Genomic DNA, 25367 nt, shown 5'->3' on the forward strand with positions numbered 1-25367 from the left:
CTCATTGATGTTACCGGAAGCGGTTGGTCGCAGTTATTTTGGCTAAAGGTTGTGCAACCAAGTATTAGGATGAGGGTGCCAATACCTTTGTCTGGCCCATTTTTGGAGTTTTGTGTGAAATGATCAATGTTTTGCTTTTTGCTTCATTCTCTTTTGTGTTTTTTCATTTAAGACAAATTAAATGAAGATAATAATACCAAAGAATTTGTGTTTGCAATCATTTTCAGGAAGAAACTGAGTATTATCTGATAAAATTGCAGGGGTGTCAATACTTTTGGCCACAACTGTAAGACATATTTTCAGTTGTTTCACACTTTTTTGTTAATTATATAATTCCACATGTGTTAATTCATAGTTTTGATGCCTTCAAAGTGAATCTACAATTTTCATAGTCATGAAAATAAAGAAAACTTTGAATGAGAAGGTGTGTCCAAAATTTTGGTCTGTACTGTTAAAAACGGATAGAACCACATCAAACTGTACCTTCCATGGCTAACAATTGACAGAAATACAACGTCTGATTTTTATTAGCTCAAGGTTAAGCCCACGTACCTCCCGTAGGTGAGATCATATGGGGCTGGTTGTGGGATGTACTAGGTCATTTAGAAGTTTGAGATACCCAACTTTCAGGATATGTTCGCCCCTGGAGGTCCCAGGCGGGAGATATCGTTGTCAAGTTTCCAGTCACGATTTTACCTTTTTATAAAGATTAATTACAGCAAGAATAGCATCATCTATCTGACCGATAATACGTTGAAGGTGTTTGTCCGGCCTTACGGCCAGGGCTGTGGAAGTCGGTAAGCCAAACCTGTGACTCCGACTCCTCAATTTCCCTTACACCAACTCCGACTCCCACATATATTGCATATATTTAAGTGAAAAATTTATTGTAATTTATTGTAGTACAATGTGGACATCAGACATTTAATGATTTTTATGATACAATAATCACGATATTTAGATAGAACATAATATATATTTATTAGAATACAACTTAGAACACAAAAAACTGTAATAAATTGTAAATATGTAATACACTATGTAATATTGATTACATAAATATAATTGTTGGTATTTATATTGCTATATAATAAACTATGTAAGTGGCAAAAAACAGTTTTCAACAAAAACATACTAAATAACAATTGTGCAGTCTATGAATTTGTTCTGAGAAATAGAATTGCCTCCATCAGATCCTCCTTCATAGATGACCTCAAATCTGACCTAATAATTTTAAGGGTAGAGAACAACCTGTCTACACTAACTTGGGTTGGAGGCAAAGATGTAACCACATGGGCAACATCTCTAACAATTGCCGGGTATAAAGGAATTGCCTCATGCATAGTCAGTTTTGATGAATGGTTGAATTTTTCTATTTCTTTGAGAGCAAGTGAAACATTTTGCTGAAATATGGTCATCCTGCTTGCTATAGGAGACGGAGTGAAATCTTTTTCCTTGTGGCAACGCTTTGCCCGCTCCATGTCATCCAAATACTTGTCAAAGTCAAACTCCTCATCTGATGAGGATGAAGATATGGCAGCAGTAGCACTGTCAGGACCCAAGTCCTCTTGCGCCTGGCAGTCCTCCTGTAGGCCACTCATCCTAACTGCAACCTCAGTCACAGCTTTTCCTTTAGTAAGCTGTTGATCATCAAGCAGTGTACGATGACTTGGGTCCACATAAACAGCTGCCATAAAAATTTTATTTTCCAATAGCTGTGTCTCTCTCCGTTTCATTGAAGCAGAAATGCCATCTGCGATTAAACCTCCTCTTTGGGACAGGCAAAATAGCAAGTTCTTCCACTCCCTTATGAAAATGCCAGGAGTTAAATCCTCAGCTTGTAATTTTTTAGTCAGGGTAAATGGGTGATTAAGCAATTCCTTCAGTTCAGCCACCTGTGTTTATTGACCTTCATTTAGGGTTACCTGAGGGTTCGCCATATCTATAAGAAACTGTTTTAGTTCAAGCAATCGCTCAATCATTAAATAAATGCTGCCCCACCGAGTGGCTTGATCGACAATTGCCCCTTTCCCAGCACGTCTCTTCAAGATGGAATCAGTTTTAGGGGTTCTGGCGGCAATAACCAATTTCCTCCCTTTTCGAATCAGATTTCCAGCATGTCCCTCTTGCAGACTATCTCTTATTGCCAGCTGCAACGTGTGCACAACACAGCGCATGTGATGAATATGAAAGTGTTTTGAAGCAGCTTCATCAAGATCATCTATTTCTACAGTATAATTTTGCTTTTCTTCTGTTGTAATATATGTTTGTTCCTCAGTTACATGAACAGCACTGTGGCCTTCCATCTCAAACATACTGAATCCTAAATTTTCTTCTAGCTGTTGTTCATTACTCTCATTCATCAGTTTAATTGTACTTATCATTCTTGAAGCATTGTCCGTTACAATAGCAAGAACCTGTTCTTTTTTGAGTTCGTAATCTTGCAGAACTTTTTCCACTAAGGCCTGGAGAAACTGGCTGCTGTGATGAGCTTTAGTATCTTTTTACTGCCAGTGTCTTGGTAACAATTTCTTTGTCACAAACATATTGAACATTGATGGCAAAATAGTTCACTCTGTGACGTGTGCAGGCATCCATTTTAAGAAACATGAAGCGCCTTTTGAGAGTCTTTTTAAGATCTTCCTTTTGTTTAAGGGTTTCTTCAGTCACTAATTTTCTAATACTTTCTCTTTCCAGAGAAACGCCAAGTTTGCGGGCCATTTCTCCATTAAGAGCTGTAAAAGCTCGTCGTGCAAATAATGATAATGGTACAACGTCCTTCACAACAAGCTGTATGAGCTGTCTTTTAAACATATCTGCTGTCATTGTTACAGTAACTTTGTAATTTACAAAATATCTTGTTAATGATGTTTGAGATGCTCTTTCCTCCTCCTTTGCCTGGCAGAAAGTGCTGGGCTCGTGTTTCTTGGTGCTGCTGTTATCTTTCTCAGTCACAGCTTTAAAAACTTATGAGCGGAACGTTGTAAATGTCTTTTTAGATTGTAAGCTCTTGTAGGAGCATTTTTAGCACTGCCTGAGTATGCACTGATTTTGGCATCACAGCATTTGTTTTCCTCTGGGTCACTTGTCATACATTGACACACAAAATATTTTTCATCTTGAGTCACTGTGAAATGCTCAGATACAGCTAACTTCATGGGGAGCTTCTTAGACATTTTGTAATCATATAAATTCACTCAAAATAATTTTGTCCTTTAAAATAATGTATATTATAATTCCAGCAAGAACAGGGAACCATGTACAGTGGTGAAAATAAGAATTTGATACACTGACAATTTTGCAAGTTTTCCCACCTACAAAGAATGGAGACGTCAGCAATTGTACACTTCACCTGTGAGAGACAGACTAAAACAATCCAGAAAATCACATTGTATGATTTAAATAATATGCGTTTTATTGCATGAAATACGTATTTGATACAATAGAAAAATAGAACTTAATATTTGGTACAGAAACCTTTGTTTGCAATTACAGAGGTCAGACATTTCCTGTAGATTCTGTTTCTCTCAGTTGAAGTGTACCTATGATTAAAAATTTCAGACCTCTCCATTCTTTGTAGGTGGGAATCGACAGTGTATCAAATACATACTTTCCCCACTGTATAATTTTACATAGAAATAAAACAAACTTTGCATAAATCAATAGTACAGATGACAAATATAAAGTTTGTAAAATATGTTATTAGATAGCTTTACTTTAAATTTCCAAGGAAGGGATCCGGAGGCCGGGCGCGGGGACGCGCCGGGGAGTAAGAGCGCGCCGGGAAGAGCGTGCAGAAAGGTAAGTCGAACCCGGGGCCGTGACAATAACAGAGCTAATAACTTGATGTTTTGGCTTCTATACCTATACAAGTCCTCATATAAGTCCTCATCAATCCTGTTGCTGTATTTTCCCTGAATATTGTATGTATATTGTATAAAAGCTAGCTTCCCAAAGTCTATGAGCTCTAAGAAAAAAGTATCAAGCATACAGAGATAACATACAGTATACTGGACTATTGATTTATGCACAGTTTATTGAAAGTTTAAATATGCTTTAAGAAGTAATTACCTTAATCTTGTTATCCTGTTCACTCTAGCAATTCTTCTGAGATGAGTGCAGGCCTTCCTTCTTTCTGAGTGTATTTACTTTGTACCCTTGTCTGTAGAGGAGGAGCTTCACTGGTGCTGGAATGCAGCACTGACTTATCTCAGCTAAGACAAAGCCTAGATTCTCAGGCTACATTCACACCATGGATGTAGCCAGGATCAAACCTGGGGGGGGATGCGAACCTCATACTGTTCTGCACACCTCAGCTGCTGCAGAACCTCATACTGCACACCCCTACACTTGAAAATAAAGCCTGCACCTTAAGAAGATGTGGTGATGAATGTAGTCTATTTATTCCAACTATTAAATGATGTTGATGTATTACTGAAGACGAGCAATGTCTGTCCTGGGCGTCCTTTTGGGCAGCTATGAGGTGTACCTGACTGGTGCTAAAAAAGAGTGTTAGTCTGTGTGCTACCCAGCTTTCATTCTTTTTGGTACAGATAAGATATGGATAGACAGATATGGATAAATTGATAGAGCAGATTTCTAATCTGCTTTTGCTGTTGAAAACATTATGAGCTCAAAAACCTTTCAGGTCATGCGGTTTTTTAAAAAGCTGATCTGCTTTTGCAGCTGAAAAACATATCATCAAAAAACGCTGTGTGTGAATGTAGCCTTAGATGAGGAATAGAACAGCCATTTATAGGACACTTCATAACTTTCCCAAATTCCTATGAAAAAATATTCAGCACATTCTGCATTGAACTACTGTACCCAATTTATTATATATTTTAGGAGTCAGAGTCTGTTCTGTTATTTGTTTCCTGTCATGGATCACACTCCTTGGATATCTCCAGGCTTTTTATTGCATGAGACTTGTGATGCATTCCTCCATTACAAGATGTCTGCTAACAACAACTAACCAACAAGTTCTTAAACTCTATAGTACACACATCAACGTAGTGAGATCCCTAGAGGCCACATCATCATATAACCTATTGCTACATCCTTTCTCTTTTAACTGGAAGCTGGCTTTCTGATAATTCTGCCAGCTCTAGTAACATAAGATGTGTCACTGTCTACATCTGGTAGTCCTTCTGATCCTGGTAATATGCCTTCTGATATTGCCTGTCTCTGGCCAGAATCCTCACCCTGATGGACAGCTGTCACTGTTGGTACTTGACTTGTACTTGCTGCCTCATTATCTTGGGTGTCAGGATACTGCTCAAAAGGCCATGAATCATCTCTTTCTTGTGATTTCCTCAGATGTCTCTGATTTCTCCTTAGTCTTCTTCCTTCCTCTGTTAGAATTTCATAGGACTTTTTGCCTTTTTCCACTGTCAAACGTGCTGCTTGGCTGCAGCCGAATGTTGTCATTTCTCTGGAGCTCAGGCAGATCCTTTGCAGATTTATTGTAATAGAAAGCTTGCCTATCTTGATTCTTCTGTAATTTAGCTTTGATGTTTCCCAGCAACTTTGGCTTTAACAGATGACTAGCAGTTGGTAAGTGTGTCTTTGTACGCCTACTCATGAGCCTCTGTGCCGGACTGCTGTCTAGGCCTTGAGTGGGTGTGTTTCTATGATCCAGTATAGACAGATATACATCAGTACCTGCTTGTTTTGCTTTCTGCATGAATCTTTTGGCTGTTTTTACTGCTGACTCTGTTTTCCCATTACTCTGAGGATATGAGGGAGAAGACGTCTGGTGTTAAAATTCCCATTTCTTGCTGAAGGTTTTGAACTCTTATGAAGTAAACTGCGCCGCATTGTCCGACAAAACGACATCTGGAATGCCATACCTGGCAAAATGGGCCTTGAGTTTTTTAATCACTGTTCCCGCCCTTGTGTCCTGCAACAAATCAACCTCCCAGAAGTTAGAGAAATAGTCCACTGTAACCAGGTAGTCTTTGTCATTCCATGTGAACAAGTCCATTCCTATTTTTGACCATGGCCTATGTGGAATTTCATGTGGTTGCAATGTCTCCTTTGGTTGTTTATCACTGCAGGATGCACATATTTCACATTGTGCTATATAATTTTTAATGTGGTCATTCATTCCTGGCCAGTAAACAGATTCTCGCGCTCGACGTAGACATCCTTCCATGCCTAAGTGGGAAGAGTGCAATGTTTTCAGTATGTCTCTTCTGAGAACTTCTGGTACAACCGCCCTGTCTCCTTTAAAGATGATTCCTTGCTGCACTGACAATTCATCTCTTATGTGGAAAAATGGTGAAACTTCCCTTGGAGCATGTTGCTTGTATTTTGGCTAGCCCTGCAAGATGACAGTCTTTAAACTCTGGAGACTTTTATCCTTCTCTGTGAAAGTCTGGATTTGCTTCCACTTTTCTTTTGACACTGCAAGATAGTTACACATATTGATGGTTTCAATGTCTTTCTTCTCATCATTTGTGATAGGAAGGTAAGCTCTGCTTAGCGTATTTGCAATCAGTAAGTCTCTTCCTTGACAGTACCCGATGTCAAAATCATATTTCTGAAGTCGAAATACCATATGCTGTAGTCTCTTTGGGGCATTTAGTAGTGATTTCTTTGTAATGCTCTCCAAAGGTTTGTGATCCGACTGTACTCTGACCGGTCGACCATAGGTGTATTGGTGAAACTTCTCCAACCCAAATACCACAGCCAGTAGTTCTTTCTCAATCTGAGCATATCCCTGCTCTGTTGTTGTAAGGGCTCTGCTTGCAAATGTGAGTGGCTGTTTGTTCGGCATTAATGTAGCGCCAAGGCCTTTTTCTGAAGCATCACATTGTACCACTACTTCTTGATCTGGATCGAAATACTTTAGGGTTCCTGCATCTGCAATAGCTTTCTTTACTGATTGGAAAGCTGTCTCCTGGCTTTCCATCCATTCCAAGAGCACATCTTTGTGGGTTAGCTGTCTCAGTGGCTCACACATGTCTGACAGATGACTGCAAAATTTGGAGAGATAACTTACCATGCCCAAAAAATGTTGTAATCCACAAACATCAGTAGGGGTAGGCAAATCTTGTATTGCTCTCACCTTTTCAGGATCCACTTTTACACCGTTTGAAGTCAGACGATGTCCAATATAGGCCACTTCTGTCATTTTCAGTTTGAATTTGTCCAAGTTCAGCTTTATGTGTTTTGTTCTGCATCTGTCCAATTTTGTATCATCTCCTGATCGTGATCCTTGATTGCAGATTCCATATCTTCACCTTCTTCCACTATTAGTATATCATCTGCTATTGTCTTCACTCCAGGAAGTATTTCCAAAGCCTGCATTAATGTCTGCTGGAACACCTCTGGAGCAGGTTTTAGTCCCATGGGCATTCTCAGCCATTTAAAACGTCCAAATGGTGAAGAAAATGTTGTCAATAAACTTGATTCTTCGGTCAGTGCCACATGCCAAAATCCATTTTTCACATCACATTCAGAAAATATTTTAGCTTTTGATAGATCTGGTAGACCATCATCTAATGTCAGCATGGGGTAATTTCTTTTCACTGCCTTGTTGAGCGGCTTAGGATCAATGCATATTGTTAACTTGCCAGATGGTTTCTGCACTATGGCCAAACTGCTGATCCAATCTGTGCTCTTATGGACTGGTGCTATCATACCTCTTCTCTGTAAGTCTTGCAGTTCTACTTTCAGTGGTTGCATTAAAGCTACAGGCACTCTCCTAGTAGGTAATCTGGTAGGTTGCACAGTGTTGTCAATTTCTAGCCTATATTTACCTTCAAAGCACCCATCACCTTCAAATAAATCAGCATATTTCAATTTTATTTTCTGAATATCCAAGTTATGCTCTGCATTTAGTTTGGGATTTGGTATATCTTGGGAAACGTCAACAGACATAATATTCTGAGACTGTACTTTTACTAAGTCCATTGCCTGAACAGCTTTTTCTCCCAATGATGGTACATGGTTACCACCACGCAACACGGTAAATTCAACTCTATAACTCTTTGTTACATGGGTTCCATATTGTGAGCTTACATGTCCCCATAGGTTTCAGAACACTTTTGTTGTACATCACCAGTACCTTGTCAGCTGGCTCAATAGAAACCTGTTTGCTCAGCAGAGCAGATTTACATGGAATTACATTGCAGCTTGCTCCACAATCCAGCTGAAATCTAATGGGCTTCTCATACAACAAGAATGTTGCATAAAGCTGCTTGGCATCCTTGCCTACTGACTGCCTGACTACATTGACTTTCTCTGCTGCAGGCTGTAGTTGTAGCCATGTAATGTCCTCTGCACTGTCAGTGTCTGGTGTCACAGAGTGGAGCTGTCTGTACTGTTTGCCTGTTCCTTGCCTGCAGACAGCTGAGAAATGATTCTTCTTTCCACATGATCTGCAGGTTTCATCATATGCTGAACACTTGGTTTTGTGTCTCTCATGTCTTTTCCCACAATACTTGCAGTGGACAGTGCTTATAGGGGAGCTTGGTCTTGTCTTTCCTTTCATAGATACTGCATGTACCTTATCATCATCATTATCACTGGTGCCTGCCATCATCTTCAGGCTGTGTTTTGACAGCTCAGCAGCCCTGCAGATTTGCATGCATTTCTCTAAAGTCATGTCTTCCTCTATAAGTAATCTTTCTTTGAGATGACTGTCTCTTATGCCACACACCATTCTGTCTTTGATTAGACTGTCCCTGATCTCTCCAAAACCACATGTTGTTGCCAGCCTCCTCAGCTCTGTCAGATATCTGTCCACATTTTCACCATCCTCCTGATGTCTTGTGAAAAAGTATATCTTTCCACTGTCTCATTCTTCTTTGGGTCACAGTGTTTATCAAATGCCTGCACAATATCTGCTAGAAGGAGGTTGTCTGTGTGTGGGAGTAAGGTGTGGGCTAATTCGCTGCCATTTTCCCCAATAAGGTAATAAAACAGCTTTACTTTTTGTTTGTCATCACTGGGGGCCACTGTGAGATCCACATACAGTGTAAAATCTTCCTTCCAATGTCTCCAAGTCTGGACAGATTACATGAAGTCACATCCAGTCCCTGAGGGGGCTTCAGACCAGTCTGCATTTTGCAGTAATGTCAGGGAGTCTGTACTTACAGGTGCTGTGATCCTCTGTACAGTCCCAGCCTCACACAAGCTCTGAGGATTTGCAGATTCTGTGCCCAGCTGCCACCATGTTCTGTTATTTGTTTCCTGTCATGGATCAAATTCCTTGGATATCTCCAGGCATTTTAGTACATGAAACTTGTGAAGCATTCCTCCATTACAAGATGTCTGCTAACAACAACCAACCAACAAGTTCTTAAACTCTGTAGTACACACATCAACGTAGTGAGGCCCCTAGAGGCCACATCATCATATAACATATTGCTACAAGAGTCGGTCCATTTTATACCGACTCCACCAAAATGAGCTCCGACTCCACAGCTTTGCTTACGCTGATGGGAGTGAGTGTTATGTTCGTCCCTCTGCTACGACGCTGGCAATATATCTCCCATAAATATCGGATCAATGCAAACCCCAATATTCATCACTGACTCCTGTGAATCTGAGATAATTACTTTGAACAGAGGAAGCCCCTCTGTGCCTCAGAGTATATAAATCCTAGATTTGTGCACTGATTCACAGAGATCCCTTTCTAATTACATGTTCAGGCAGGAGGTCCTATTTCAATGAGGGTTGAAATGTTGGCTACCTCTTCTCCAGTTTTAATTAATCCTGTAAGTTCAGTGTGAGGGTGATATGTCTCATCTCTGGAGATGTCTCTATGAATTTTACAATTTTTCTCTGACAATGACTAAAACCTGGCATTTTACAGGGGTGTGTAGACACTATCCATTGTATAGGCAAAGGACCTGTGTGCTTGCATACACCATGCAGGTGTACTGGTATAAGTCTTTGAAATGTTTCATTAGAGCTAAAGGCTTTAGGCTTCACACTTTTTTTTATCTCTTGTTAATTCTTATTTTCCCAAGTGTTCATATTCACTATTTTTTATTCAGGTGGAAAGAAAAGAAATATACCTTTTAGACGTCAGCGCATGCAGATTGATCAGCCAATCCCTCCCTCAGGAGTAAGCACACATCCCGTCCCACAGCCAGAGGATCCATATATTGCCGATCTTATCCAGGTTGCAGATGACCGGTAGGTCTTCATACGTCAGATCATTTTATAAGGCAAATACCACGTCTATTATTCTGTCTTTTGATTTCTAACATGCTGTAATAATCAATTTATTGTTCTTGTCAGAATTCGAGAACTACAGCAAGACGTCTCCTCTCTGCAAGAAAAGTTACAGTCTTCAGACAGAGCGGTGAAGCACCTTACCCATCAGGTTTGCTTTTTCTCATTCTTACCCATCCGGTTTGCTTTTTCTCATTCAGCATATGGCATATTTGACGATATGGTTGTCATTTTTTTAGATCCATTCTTGGAGAGAGTCCTATTTGATCTTATCTGATTTCCAAAGAACTGTAATAGTGTTATATTTTATTATTAATTTGATATATTTTTCATCTTAAGGTTGAAATGAGAGACAAAGAATTAGAGCGATTAGCACTAGCATTGGATGGTGGGCGTTCTCATGATGTTATTTCTTTGGAAGCCAGATATAGAAGTAATGAGAAACTTGTTGCCCATCTAAATCTTCAGGTAAGGTACACGTTTATGGCTTGTTCAGCAGAGTGTATTTTACATATATATATGCTGTCCGTATGCAAAACTGTTAGCGTATGGGCAGCACACTAACCAGTGTAAGTCAATGGTGCAATTTACATGAATGTTTTTATTCATGGACTGCTGGTCTCTGTTTAAGAAATGTCAACATTCACTAGTTATTTTGAGAAAGCATGGATGGAGGTCCAAGTAGGAGTTTTACAAAACTGCAAGGTTGATGCCTGATATCAAATAGCCCAGGAAGCCCCCCACTGTCCGAGTAGAATGAGCCTTGCTCCCCCTCCCCCGGCGGGTGTTTTGTTCCTGGTTTCATAAGCTTTCAGATGGGCAGAATGAATCCATGGTCGCCTTAGAGGCAGAGTGACTTCAATGAAGTCTTTCTGGAATGACATACAGTGAATCTGAACATCTGAAGGAAGCAGGCACTGACCGGGATACTGGCCCGCTGTTCTTACCAGATCTAAACAGTGTAAAGATTTTTCTTTGCTGGATTAAATAGGAAAGGAAGAATGATCTCTTCATTATGGTGGAATTAATACACCACATTGAAAAGGAAGGAAGGCTCCAGACGCAAACCCATATTGTCTAGCTGAAGTACGAGAAAAGGGGAGCGTCAGGACAAAGCCACAAGTTCCGATACTCGCCTGATGGAAGTGATAGCAATCAGTAATGCTAACTTCCAGGGAAGCCGTCATAGGCAAAGGCTATGGATTGGTTCAAAAAGAGGACACTGTAATACTTTAAGCAACAGATTAAGATCCCAGGGATCCAGACATCCTTTTGGAGGAACAGAGTGGGCCACACCCTGAAAAAAAAGTTCTGATTTCTTTCTGGAAAAGAGTGGACAGGGCCAAGGGAGTTAAGGGCTATGCCAGACTCAAAACTCGACTGAAGGAATACGAGAAGAGAAGGTGAGGGGAAAAAACCATAGGGGTGACATAATGTGATTCACAGCAGCGGAAGGGGAGGCATGATGCTAGATACGAAATGAGGATATTCTTTGTCCTTAATCGTGTTATCAACAACCTAATCGAAAAACCAAGAGAACGAGAATTCAGGTGGAAGACCTGAAACTTGGAACTTTTGTGATTGTGTCTGGATGCCATCATGTCATTGTCTAGCGTGCTTCACTGCAGGTAGATTTGATCAATGACAGAGTGCAGAGACCATTCTGCCACAGTTAATCTCTCGATTATTTAGAAGGTCAGTGGCCCAGATGTTTACTTCCGGGAGTGGATCGCTGAGATTGATAGTATTCTTTTTTCCACCCAATGGATAATCTTTGAGACCCCTTATATTGCTTGACAATTCCAAGCCCCTCCTTGATATCTACCGCAGTGGCGTTATTGGACTGGATTCGTATTGGGAGACCAAACAACTGGTCCTGCCAAAGTATAAATACAAGACAAATTTCCTTGAGTTTCAGGAGATTGATCAGAATAAGGACTTTGACTCTCCCACTGACCCTCCACCATCAACTTCATGAAGACCGCTCCCCAGCCAAGAAGGCAGGCATCCCTCATCTCAATATACCAATGAATGGATTACCAGGAATGATCAAGAAGACTAAAGAGAATCCTGTCAACAGATATGGCGCTTTCTGACTGAGTGGTGGGATTAGAAGGGGGGAGAAGGATCGGGCGATCTAGAGAGGACAGACTTGTATCAAAAAGGAAAGCAGTGCCAGCTGCAGAGGCCTGGTGTTGAACTGAGCAAGTGGATTGACCCCCAAAATCTAGCCTAGAACGTTCATGCCAAAGCTTAGATAAGCAGCTCAGGCATTTGATGCCGGTTGGCAAACTCAAAATCTTGTCATCTGGAAGGAAAACCTAGTGACCTGTTAAATCCCGCTTTCAATCACTGACAGTGAGATTTAACAGGTTCAGGGGCACTGATGGGTTATCGTGACAACCGGGGTCTGCTGATAACTCCTGCTGTCATTGTGAATGTACTGTGAACGCCAGCCTCTGCAGCATATGTGTGCACAGAGCAGTCTGTCAATGTACAAAGGAGTGATTACAGTTATGCTCACAGTATAGTGAACAATGGCTGTAACCGCTCCCTGCACCGCGGTGATCACAGGAAGTGAGCAAGCGTAGTTGCTTTTCCATTAAGCCATCCAGACATGATTTAAACCACCACTCCAGCAGTTTTTTAATTCAAAGCTGAAGTGGTGCCACTGTTCTACGTTCCCTGCCCCTAGTATTATACTTACCAGCTGCCCTCTTCAGCTGTTCCCTGCGCCTCTTCGGTCCCATGCCTACAACTTCTGACTACAACTTCTGACAGAGGTAGCGGTCACAAGCTCTCTAAGACTTTAAGCCTTGTCCTGGCTCTTATAGACTTGAGTTGTGATATCCAGCTCGCCCAGCAAACACTGGAGCGATCCAGCTGGCCATAACCTGCAGAACTCGACTCGAGTAGTGCGTTTACACATGAACATGGCAGCTACTAAGTATAATAGGGGCAGGGAACTTAGATCAGTGGCACCACTCCAGCTCTGCAATTAAGAAGAACGCTGGAGTGGTGCTTTAAATATTATTTAACTGCAGATTACCCCTGTATTGCAGGCAGATGGCATTTTTCTAAGTGACTAGCAAAAAGATTTGTAGCAGCCATGTCAGTAGTCGGCTCACTGGACTCTGGTCTGTGGCTGCTGGACTAGGATCTCTTTGTCTAATTTGTAATAATACATCAGAAAGCTGGCTGCTAGTTTTAATATTCTGTGCACGCCAACCACATGGGTCCCCAGCCTGGTTTTGTTTTGATAATGAAAAACATTTGGAACTTATAAATGCTTTGTGTGTGTGTTTTATTAGATCGAATACCTCCAGCAAGCAAACCGAGACCTTGAAAATCGTGCACAAGAGCTGCTAGAAACCAGGCAAAATGTCACCAGTGAGGTGGTAGACCTGAGTACCAAAAACAAAGAACTGTGTCAAGAGCTACTGGAGATAGACCAGATGGCCCAGCAGCTGGAGAGGGACAAGGAGCAGGTACTGGTGACGGCTGATGCTGAAATCGAAGAGGCAAAAGTAAGTGATGTTGCAAGGCGTCATTTTACTTTATTTATGTTCCATTAGTTCCCTCTTTAATAACAGAAACATGGAGTTTATGTAAAAAACAGTTGATATTAGTTATATATCAATGAAATAAATTAATATCCAACTCTTGTGTCCCAGAGCCATTGCTAGTTTCCCATAGTCAATAATCAAATTGCTGGTTTAATTTTCTCAATAGCAAATCCCCTAAGAAATGAGCTGGAATCTGAATAATTTCTACCTAATACTAATTTTGCAATAGTAGTAAAAAAAAACCTACATCATATTGACTATGAAGGACAATTATGGTATTGGTGGATATTTTCAGTAATTCTATTGTTTGTGAATACTTAGGAAATTGACTTTCTAACTGAATTTTCCCTCACTCTAGAGTGAAATAAAAAGGCTTCAGATTGAAATCACCAAACTAGAAAGCATCTTATCTCAGTATAAGTCGGTAAGTCATCTTCACAATGGTCGCGTGCGACTACAAGAGAAGAACAATTTCTTTCTTACTCCAAAAAGGAAAATGAACATTACAGTAAAATGTTATTGCCATTTAAGATTAAATCTCTTTACATTCACCCGTGGGCATTTTCTGACCCACTGTCTAGTTAGCTACCACATGTCTAGCCCTCCCCGTTCTTTAAAACTGGAACACATGATATGCGCTCCTCTGGCGGACTTTTTTGGGTTAAATCCCTGATGGATCCTTAAGGCCACCATACATATTAGGTTGTCGAACTATTTCAACTATGTTCCAGCAGGGTCTGAGAACTTCCATCTGCCACTAGAAACAGCTGATTGTCAGAAGTACTGGTTATCGCACCTCTGCAGATTAGATATTGATGGCCTATTCAGATGAAGGGTCACAAATAAAAAGTAGTGGCCCACCCCTTTAATGAACTTGGTTTGTACGTATATTGTTTTCTTTTTAGGATCTAGACACTTGTGAATTTGAAAAGAATAAACTAGCTGATGAGTTTGAGACCAGAAAGGATGAAAACCGCAAATTAGAGTCCCTCCTGAATCATGCAGAGAACGAAAAGCAGCGGCTTTCAAGTAAACTTGAGACGCAGATGGTTACAGGTGAATCTTTGGAGTAATTGTTCTCATAGCCGATCAGGGGTTTATTCTTACCTAGCCTTAGGTTTACATGGTGCATGGTCCTGTAATTGGTGCCCACAGTTTAATGCAAACAGGCTAAAATCTCGGTGATTAAAGTATTAAATATATTTTTCGGCTTCAATTTCTTTTCAGAACGGGAATTGGTGCTCGAGATTGAAAGAATGCGGACACAGCATGGCATTCTGCGATCTGATCGTTCACCGTCTCGATTGGATTCCTTTGTTAAATCTTTGGAGGAAGAAAGAAACCATTACAGAATAGAGATGGAGAAATTGGAGCGAGTGCTTAATCTAAAATCCAGCACCCGGAATATTTCCATGCAGGAAACCAGCAGAGCACCAAATTCGCCAGAAAAGGTGCGCTCCTGTTTATTGTAGTGAACGCTTAAAGGGAATCTATCAGCAGGTTTTGAGAGCAGCTTGATGTAGGCAAAGAGAAGCTGAATCCAACAGTGTATCACTGAGGTTACTGGGTGCCGTCGTTCTCACATAATCAGAGCTTTTAGATTTAGCAATGAAGCAGAGCTGAGGAAGCTAACCCCGCCCACACCAGGCTCTGTATATAAAATGTCCATAGACAGTGAGGTGCCTATCACAGGAGGGGCGTGTCAGACTAGCATGCACGTGCTGCTGTGTCCCAGCTATATAATAAGCTGCTTTTGCTAAAACAATCATTGCAAGCAAACAAGACCCTGGCGCTTGATGAGAGACGCATCGCTGAAATCTGTCTTTTAACCCCTCCCTCATGCTGTGTTCAGATTACATCTCAAAAACCTGCTGCAGATTCCCTATAAAGGAACTGAATTTATTTTTCCAATCAGATGGTTATCGTAGTAATTGACACGATGAGTAAATGTGTTTGTTATTGGCTGATGCCACCAGTTACTGTAGTGAAATCTGCTCACAATGTCCTTGGCTGGGATTTAATGGACTATTTCTGCAGCTTCCAGTCAGTCTTAAATTACACAGTTATTTCCAAATGACTTCAATAATAATACTTCATTCTCATTTATCTCAGTGAGCTGTCTCTTCTCTTAATGGAAAATGTATCTTTTGGAATTAAAGAGATTGTCCAGGTCTTAACAATGGATGATTTATCCTTTGGATCTAATCGATATGAGATTATCGGGGGTCCAGCAGCAGCGGCTACAAACAATGTGGCACACTGCAGCTCCTTAAATTGCTTAATGACCGATATTGAGTAATGGGAATAAAGTGCAGTGCTTGGCACCTGCCACTAAATTATGTTCGGGGCTGCGATGTGCCACCGCATATATTTTTTGTGTCTCTCCTGCCGGAGCAGATTTTGTCTGTTGTTATAATGAGGAGTTGAAATAAGGATAAGTCATCAATTGATAGAGGTTGGCCTTTCAGAATATATTAATTACCTATCTGTTAGATTGATCATCACTGTCAGAGTTATGAATATTCAAACCACTGATCCTCTGTTACAAGCCCTGCTGGCAGTCCCATGTAACACATGGAGTGGCGCAGCACTGTGATGCCAAGTGCTCCAGTACAGTGCCTAGTTTTGTGCCCAGGAGCTGTTCTGCACTGGATGGGGCTGTGCAGTGCAGCTTTGATCCATGTGTTTATATCTGGCCACTGCCAGAACTTCACGTGCTACAGAAATAACGGTAAGGGATTATATGGAAAGAGCCAATACAAACATGCATATAGAAGGCTCTACAACAGATGGACTTTGATTTGGATTTCTGGATCACGGAGTGAACTACTTATACGATGGACTACTTGCTAGAGATGGGGTGCACCTTACGAAGACTGGTAAGCATGTATTTGGAAGTCGCCTTGCTACACTTGTAAGGAGAGCTTTAAACTAGAACAACATGGGAAGGGAAGCAAAAGACCAGAAAAAGCCATACACCTGACAAATGCTATTGAGAACTCTGCTATTAGAAGTGGAAAGGAAGAACAAAGACGAAAGAATCTAATTAATAAAAATATTGGAGAAAGAGAAACCAATCACAAACTAAAATGTTTCTATACTAATGCACAAAGCATGGGCAACAAACAAGGAGAATTGGAACTACTAACACAGGAAAAGAAATATGATGTCATTGGAATCACTGAAACTTGGTGGGACAATACACATGATTGGAATACAAGACTAGAAGGATACAACTTATTTGCAAGAAACAGACTTGATAAACGAGGAGGGGGTGTCGCATTGTATGTTAGAAACGTGTATATCTGCACAGAGATTGAAGCTTCAGAGACTGGGAGTTCTGTGGAAACTGTTTGGGTAAGAATACAAGGACAGAACAATGGAAAGGACACCATTGTAGGCATTTACTACAGGCCGCCTGTGCAAGCTGAAGCTTTGGATGAACTCTTTATGCATCAAATGGCCAAGTTCTCCAAAAAATATGACATAGTTGTCATGGGAGATTTCAACTATCCAGACATTTGTTGGGAATCTCTCTCAGGCAAAACTAACAGGTCAAGGAAATTCTTATCCTCTCTTGCTGACAACTTTATCTTCCAAAAGGTAAGGGAGAAAACAAGGGGAACTGCTACCTTGGATCTAATCCTTATAAACAGGGAGGAAATGGTTGAGGAGGTAAAAGTGGCTGGGACCCTAGGAGGTAGCGACCATGCTATTTTAGAATTTTGGATAACTAGAGGCGGAAGACCTGTGAAGACTCAGACGTCAAGGTTAGATTTCAGAAAGGCAGATTTTAAGGGATTCAGAAAGAGAATTGGAGGGATCCAATGGCTGGATATCCTTAAAGACAAAAATGTCCAGGAAGGATGGGAAATCTTGAAAAATGAAATTCTCAAAGCACAGTTGTTAACAATTCCGAAAAGAGGGAAGAATAGGAAGCAGTTAAGGAAACCAGGATGGATGAACACAGAACTTAAGCACATGCTAAAAAGGAAGAAAAAAATGTTTATAAAATGGAAAGAGGGAGGCATATCTAAAGAAGAATATAATGCTGTCTGCAGAACCTGCAGGGCACAAATCAGATTAGCTAAAGCTGAAAATGAATTGAGGCTTGCAAGAGATGTCAAAAGCAATAATAAAGGATTTTGGGGATATGTCAAAAGTAAAAGAAAAGTCAAAGATGCTATAGGATTTTTACAGGATGAAAATGATGAAATGGTAAGACAGGATGTTGAGAAGGCTGAACTTTTAAATTCCTATTTTGCATCTGTTTTCTCTCAGAAAGGAAATGTAACATCAACTGTTATTCACTGTCCTATTAAGGGAATAGAAGAATCCAGGATATCTATAAACAGAAAGATAGTGAGGAAACACTTAGCTAGCCTAAATGAATTCAAGTCTCCAGGTCCAGATGAATTGCACCCCAGAGTACTGAAGGAGATAGCAGAAGAAATTTTTGAACCCCTCTCTATAATCTTTGAAAATTCTTGGAGAACAGGAGAAGTGCCAGAAGACTGGAGAAGAGCAAATGTTGTTCCTATCTTCAAAAAGGGGAAGAAGGTGGACCCAGGTAACTATAGGCCGGTGAGTCTGACTTCTATACCAGGAAAGATCTTTGAACAAATTATTAAACAACATGTATGTCAATACCTGGATAAGAATGAAGTGATTAAACAGAGTCAGCATGGGTTTGTAACTAATAAGTCATGTCAGACTAACTTAATTTCCTTCTATGACGGTATCACTGATTGGGTGGATCAAGGAAATGCTGTAGATATAGTATATCTTGACTTCAGCAAAGCATTTGACAAAGTCTCTCATACAATCCTTATTGAAAAAATGATTAAGTATGGAATGGACAAGGCAACTGTTAGGTGGATTCATAACTGGCTTAGTGATCGGACCCAAAGAGTGGTCGTAAATGGCTGCACATCCAGTTGGAAGAATGTCTCAAGTGGGGTACCACAGGGCTCTGTCCTGGGCCCTGTATTGTTCAACATCTTTATCAACGATTTAGATGAAGGCATTGAGGGTAAACTGATTAAATTTGCTGATGACACAAAGCTAGGAGGGATAGCTAATACTAGAGAAGAGAGAGAGAGGATTCAAAAAGATTTAAATAAACTGGAGAAGTGGGCAGCAACAAACAGAATGGTTTTTAACAGGGAGAAATGCAAAGTACTACATCTGGGCAATAAAAATGGAAAAAGCATATATAGAATGGGAGGAATAGGGCTAAGTGACAGCACATGTGAAAAAGACTTGGGTATACTAATAGATCACAGACTGAATATGAGTCAACAGTGTGATGCAGCAGCAAAAAAGGCAAATGCAATTCTAGGATGTATTAACAGAAGCATACAGTCTAGATCACGTGAAGTCATTATTTCCCTCTACTCCTCTTTGGTCAGACCTCATCTGGAATATTGTGTCCAGTTTTGGGCACCACATTTTAAAAAAGACATCAACAAACTGGAGCAAGTTCAGAAAAGAGCGACCAGAATGGTGACCGGTCTGCAAACCCTGTCTTATGAGGAAAGGTTGCAGGATTTGGGAATGTTTAGTTTGCAAAAGAGAAGACTGAGAGGAGACTTAATAGCTGTCTACAAATATCTAAAGGGCTGTCACATTGTAGAAGGATCAACTTTATTCTCATTTGCACAAGGAAAGACTAGAAGCAATGGGATGAAACTGAATGGGAGGAGACACAGATTAGATATTAGAAAAAACTTTTTGACAGTTAGAGTGATCAATGAGTGGAACAGGCTGCCACGAGAAGTGGTGAGTTCTCCTTCAATGGAAGTCTTCAAACAGAGGCTGGACAGACATCTGACTGGGATGATTTAGCGAATCCTGCTTTGAGCAGGGGGTTGGACCAGATGGCCCAGGAGGTCCCTTCCAACTCTACGATTCTATGATTCTATGATTCTATGAATGAACTAACAAACACATTACTTAATTAAAGAAGCACTTCTCCTCCCATCAAAGTTTATCCTCTTAATATATTGTAGTCATCATATTATATAGCACTGTGTACTTACAATTGCTTATTCTGCCTTTCTACCCAGCTAAGTTTTCTTTTTTCACCTCTCTATATAATAACAGGAAGTCACTTGTCCTTGAGTTTATCATTCCCATCTTCAACCCCTGACCCAGCTGCTCTGCTCCTCCCCCCTGTTGGAACTATTGCAGTGACTCATGACTCATACAGGGAAATTTAATCTCCCGTTTCTACATTGAGCATAGAAGGATTCAGTTAATCAGTTTTTAATAATGCGATGCCATGGACTTAATGGGAAGGAGATGAATTAGTTGAGTAGAAAGGAAAACTGCGCAATTGTGAGTACACAGTCCTGTGTAATATGATGACTGCAATATATTGAAAGGATAAAAACTTTTGAGACTACATCTTTGTGGTGTTTCATAAAAGTAAAATTCATACTGCAGAATTAAATTATCCAAAATATAAAATTCACTAAGGAAAAAAGAACCAGATGTAGCTCCTAACCCCTCCCCCCCCCCTGGCCTGTTTTCTTCATGACCTGGACAAATTTTACATTTCTGACCAGCGTCACTTTATGTGGTTATAAGCAGTAACAATATTTGACTCGTGAAGAACAATTTTTTTGCGGACTCCATATACAGAGCCCTGAAGTGCAGACTCCCTACCTCAAATGACCCCATTTTGGAAAATACACCCCTCTGAGAATTTATTTGCAGGTATATAGATGATCTTGACTCCATGTGTGTCTTACAGATACAATCAGCAGTGGATGTTGGCTAATGAAAATTGCAAATCTGCCACTGTAGTGCCCTTACATTGTAATGCCCAGTACATTGTAGTGACACCTTACATTGTGCCAAGCTCATGCTTCTGGAGACATACACCTGTAAATCAGGCAGGTTCTCATCGCTACAGAAATTCCAAAAGTGGTTGCTAATTTCAATTTAGGCACACTGTGGGGATCAAAGGGAGGGGAGATTTGGGAGTGTAGAATTTGCTTGATATTTTGAGGGAGAGCGATGAGCCATAACACTTTTCCAGAGCCTTTGTGGTACCAGTAACGTGGATACGCTCCCTATATTTCTGTTGACGATGACGACCTGAGAGACGACTTGCTTCTTTTGTGAATTTAGTTGAAGCTTTTATTGGGAACATTCTACATAATTTCTGGGATCACATTTATCCTGCGCTCTATGCTGAGCACTTACTTTGGGGTTTCCATCTAAATCTCAGAGTGACGTGATTCAGATGAAACTCCTGAAGGAGGCACTCAATATAATGAGCCAGCAGAGTTACTCTGGACTCTTCTGGCCTTCTTTTCAGAGGTGCACAAAACTGTGGTGGACTGCACTTTTATGCACACCAAAAAAAACGAACACCACTGGATCATAAGCGGCCAGACGGCGTCCACAGTGTCGTCTTCCGCCTAATTATAGGAAATCTTCCGCTTGTAAGCCCAGGATAAATGTGAGCAGAACCTTTATGCAACCTTTGGGATGCAGAATGTACAAATCATTGACTTTATTCTTTGGTGCGATTACAGCGATACCAGATTTATATTGGTGTGTTTGTTTGGCTGCTGACACACACTAAGGCTAGTTTCACATTTGCGGTTGAATCCGCAGCGTATGTTCCGCAACCTCAAACGCAGAAAAAAAAGCATGCAAACGCTACATTTTTTAGACGCATTAGATTACAAATGCAGACTAAAAAACGCACAGTTTACATGCTTTTGCATGCGTTAGCGTTTTTGTGCGCATGGTGGAAAATTTTACAGGAGAAAACTCTAGATAAACATACACCACCAAAGGGACAACAGTGGGCGTGTCTTATGGGATGTCTTTATATAGACCCTTGGACAACGGAAAACCTCAGATTTTGCTCCTGTATCCTGATGCACGATGGATTTTCGCATGGAGAGCTATTATTTCAATCTGGATTTGGATATAAAGATGTTTCTTGCTTTTGCTTGTGAGCATCAAAGAAACAGAGAAAGACGGAGAAGACAGCGTTGGCGTTTTTGGAGACACCCCATTATTGAAGTCGGGGAGAGCCGTGGGCCCTTTCACACCCTATACAGTTAGAGTGATCAATGAGTGGAACAGGCTGCCAGGAGAAGTGGTGAGTTCTCCTTCAATGGAAGTCTTCAAACAGAGGCTGGACAGACATCTGACTGGGATGATTTAGCGAATCCTCCTTTGAGCAGGGGGTTGGACCAGATGGCCCAGGAGGTCCTTCCAACTCTACGATTCTATGATTCTATACAGCGAGCTCAATGCCAACCTGGAGAAATTTGCAGAGTATACCAGGATGTCTTGAGAACTTCCGGGATTTGCTTGGTCGTGTCCAAGGAGCCATCCGGAGACAGGATACCCAGCTCCGTAGATCAATTCCTGCTGAGGAACGTCTCCTGGTCACATTAAGGTACGTAATATTTTTTTAAAAATGCCTGTCTTAGGCTGGTTTCACACTTGCGCTTTTTTGCGCTGCTTTTTAGCGCATAAAAAGCATGCGTTTTTTTTCCCCTATATTTTACATGGGTTCGCTTATGTGCGCATACACATGCGTTTGTATGCGCATGCGTTTTTTTGTAGTGCGCTCGGGCGCACAAAATGCATCCTGTTGCATTTTTTGTGCATCCGACTTGCCCCCAAAAAAACGCATGCGCACGCAATGCGTTTCTTTTTACAGCAAAACCCCCATTGTACTCTATGGGTGCGCATACGTGCACATTGTAATGCACACGTATGTGCAAAAAAACGCACCAAAACCCACAAAAAACGCGCACAAACGCATGATGCATTTTTTCCATGCGTCTGTGTGAGCAAAAAATGCGCAGCAAAAAACGCAAGTGTGAAAGTAGTCTTAATTATTATTATTCTGCCTTGTATTGTGTTTTTTTTTCCTTTATTTGTTTAGCTAAGCCCCGTTATAGTAGTTCTTAATTTTTTTTTCCTCTGTTTTGGCAGATTCCTGGCTACCGGAGAGAGCTTATCATCGCTCCATTTTCAGTACTGGCTAGGAATTTCCACCCTGTCTGGAATAGTTGCGGACACCTGCCGGGCTTTGTGGAACGTTCTCCAGGACGAATTTATCCCCCTACCCACCACGGAAATGTGGCTGGAAACTGCCAAAAAATTCTGGCAAGTGTGTAATTTTCCCCAACTGTTTGGGAGCAGTGGATGGAAAACACATTCGGATTACCAAACCTGCCAGAACTGGATCTGAATTCTTCAACTACAAAAAATATTTTTCTGTAGTGCTCATGGCAATAGCAGATGCGGACTGTCGCTTTATCGCCGTGGACATTGGAGCTTTTGGCCGTGGCAATGACTCCCAGACTTTTAAAAATTCTGATATTGGCCAACTCTTGTATGGGAAAAATTTTATTTTCTCCTACGCCTCATTTGGGGACACAGAGACAGTGGGTGTTATGCTGTTGGCCACTAGGAGGACACTAAGTAAACCAGAAAAAAAGTTAGCTCCTCCCCTGCAGTATACACCCTCTCGCTGGCTGAGATTTCTCCAGTTCTTGCTTAGTGTCTATAGGGGGCACTTGGGTCTGGTTTCAGACCCGACCGTTTTTATTTTATTTTTGATTTTTCTGTAAATTTTTATTTTTTAATTAACGGAGTGAAGGGCGCGACGGTTCCTTTCTACGGCCCGCTCTCCCCCGAACCAACAACAGGCAAGCACGCGGAGTATACCGACCCGTACACTTTCCTGCGACGATTGGGGCTGATTCCTCTGGTGATGATGGCGATGATCCTTACGGTCCCGGTAATCCACGGGTACGAGGGCAAGCGCATGGAGTGCAATGGAGAAGACTGGAACAGCGCTTCCGAATGCCCCGAATCAGCCCCATAGCTCTCCATCCCCCCTGCCATAGGGAGGATCGATTTAAGAACTCCTCCAGCTCTGCTTCATTAGCCATGAAGATGAGACCTGCATGGATGGCCCCGGACAGCGTGGCCTGCCGAGCACTGGAGTGGAGGTATGGGGTCGGGTCCTGGCCCCCGGGAGAAGCGCTGACTTAGCGTCAGCGGCGGTGCACTGGTACCCCATCGCGGCGAATAGCGCGCTAACGTCGCCGCCCCCTCCTCTTGGCGCCTCTCATTACTTACGAGACCCACAATTGTAATCTCGGGGGCCATGTCTTTTACCTCAGCTGCTGTTAACCCTTTCAGGAGCGCTATGCCTGCTCTGGACAGCCGGATACCGAGTGACACCACAGGGCCACCGCTTTCCTCCCGGGGGACACAGCACAGGACCGTGCGTAAGCTGCAACTGCCCTCAGATTAAAGCTTAACCCCTTCCCAGCACATTCCCTGCAGCTGCAGACAGACTCTGCCGTTAACCCTTTCAGGAGCGCTATGTCTCAATCTAAGGAGGCTAAACGGGCTGCTAAGACGCACACTGCGTTTTTTACCGTGTGTACCACTTGCAAATCTGCTTTACCCAGTGCACAGACTAATCCGTTATGCACGGACTGCACCCCGGCCTGCGCTCCAACGCCCCTTGTCGCCGCTGCTGACTGGCCTCCTGCGTTTAGTACCCCTGAGTGGGCTGCGTCCCTGTCACGGTTGGTGGAGTCTCTGACCCAGGCTATATTCTCCCTCCGGGAGGACTCTTTAAGTCAGAAAGCGTCCATACCTCCCGAGGAGGTCTCTGGCGTCGGCCGGGAACCGTCCACAAGCAGGGGCCATACTCGTTCAAGGGATGGTCAGGTCTCTAGAAAGCGGACCCATGAGGCGTCCCCTAGTCCCGTTCGCGCCTCAGCATCGGCGACTTCTGTCTCTCACTCTCCCTCTCCTGAGGTTCACAGCGAGCATGACTCTGAATTCGAATCTGACACGTCAGCCCCTCGGAATCCCCCAACTGATCAAGAGTCGCTTGATTCTCTTATAGAATCAGTCAACAGGATTCTGATGGACGAGGAAAATATTCCGCTCCAGCACACCCTATCTCATTTAAGAAAACCAAGCGTGGGCGCTGGTTATTTACCAGCCATCCGGTGTTTCTGGAAATTTTCCAGAAACATAGGGATTGTCCGCATAAGCGGTTCACAGGGCAAAAGTCTACTGAGGCTAAATACCCTTTTGATCCAGACCTAATGAAGGATTGGTTACAGTCCCTTCCGATGGACCCTCCTGTATTGCATCTTGCTTCTAAAACGCTCCTGTTTCTGAGGGTTCCTCAGTCAGAAACCCCTCCGATCGTCAAATTGACTACCTTGCCCGTTCAGTTTTGAAGCTTCAGGAGCGGGGTTTTTTGCATCTTTTGCGGCAATTTGGGTCACTAAGGCAATGGCCGCTTGGGCAGAAGTCTAGATTACTTCCTTCCAGGGCACCAATCTTCCTCCGGAGGCAACCACTGTCGCCAGGCAGATAATTCACGCAGCGGACTTTGTAGTAGACTCTTCTTTTGATGCCGCCAATTGCGCGGCTCAAACTGCCGCTAATGCGATCTCCATTAGAAGAGCCCTATGGCTCCGCGGCTGGTGGGCGGATTCCACATCCAAAAGATCGTGGACTTCTCTCCCATTTCAAATGGGTCGTCTATTTGGAGAGAAACTGGACCAGCTCATTTCTGATGCTACCTGGGGA

At 42.0% G+C, this 25367-nt stretch overlaps 1 protein-coding gene across 4 annotated transcripts in view; it reads left to right on the plus strand.

The window, feature by feature from the left end:
- The window catches only part of CEP135 (centrosomal protein 135), a 234113-nt gene that overhangs the window by 37231 nt on the left and 171515 nt on the right, over window positions 1–25367 (plus strand). For all 4 annotated transcript variants that reach the window (XM_073583574.1, XM_073583575.1, XM_073583573.1 and 1 more), the window contains 7 exons: window positions 10011–10152; window positions 10258–10342; window positions 10531–10659; window positions 13503–13718; window positions 14116–14181; window positions 14663–14813; window positions 14985–15208. In XM_073583574.1, the coding sequence (XP_073439675.1) occupies window positions 10011–10152; window positions 10258–10342; window positions 10531–10659; window positions 13503–13718; window positions 14116–14181; window positions 14663–14813; window positions 14985–15208 (1013 nt within the window). The remainder of the gene's footprint in view (window positions 1–10010; window positions 10153–10257; window positions 10343–10530; window positions 10660–13502; window positions 13719–14115; window positions 14182–14662; window positions 14814–14984; window positions 15209–25367) is intronic.

This window comes from Dendrobates tinctorius, unplaced genomic scaffold (genome assembly GCF_039654945.1).
Source record: "Dendrobates tinctorius isolate UK_male_01 unplaced genomic scaffold, ASM3965494v1 ptg000079l, whole genome shotgun sequence".
NCBI lineage: Eukaryota > Metazoa > Chordata > Amphibia > Anura > Dendrobatidae > Dendrobates > Dendrobates tinctorius.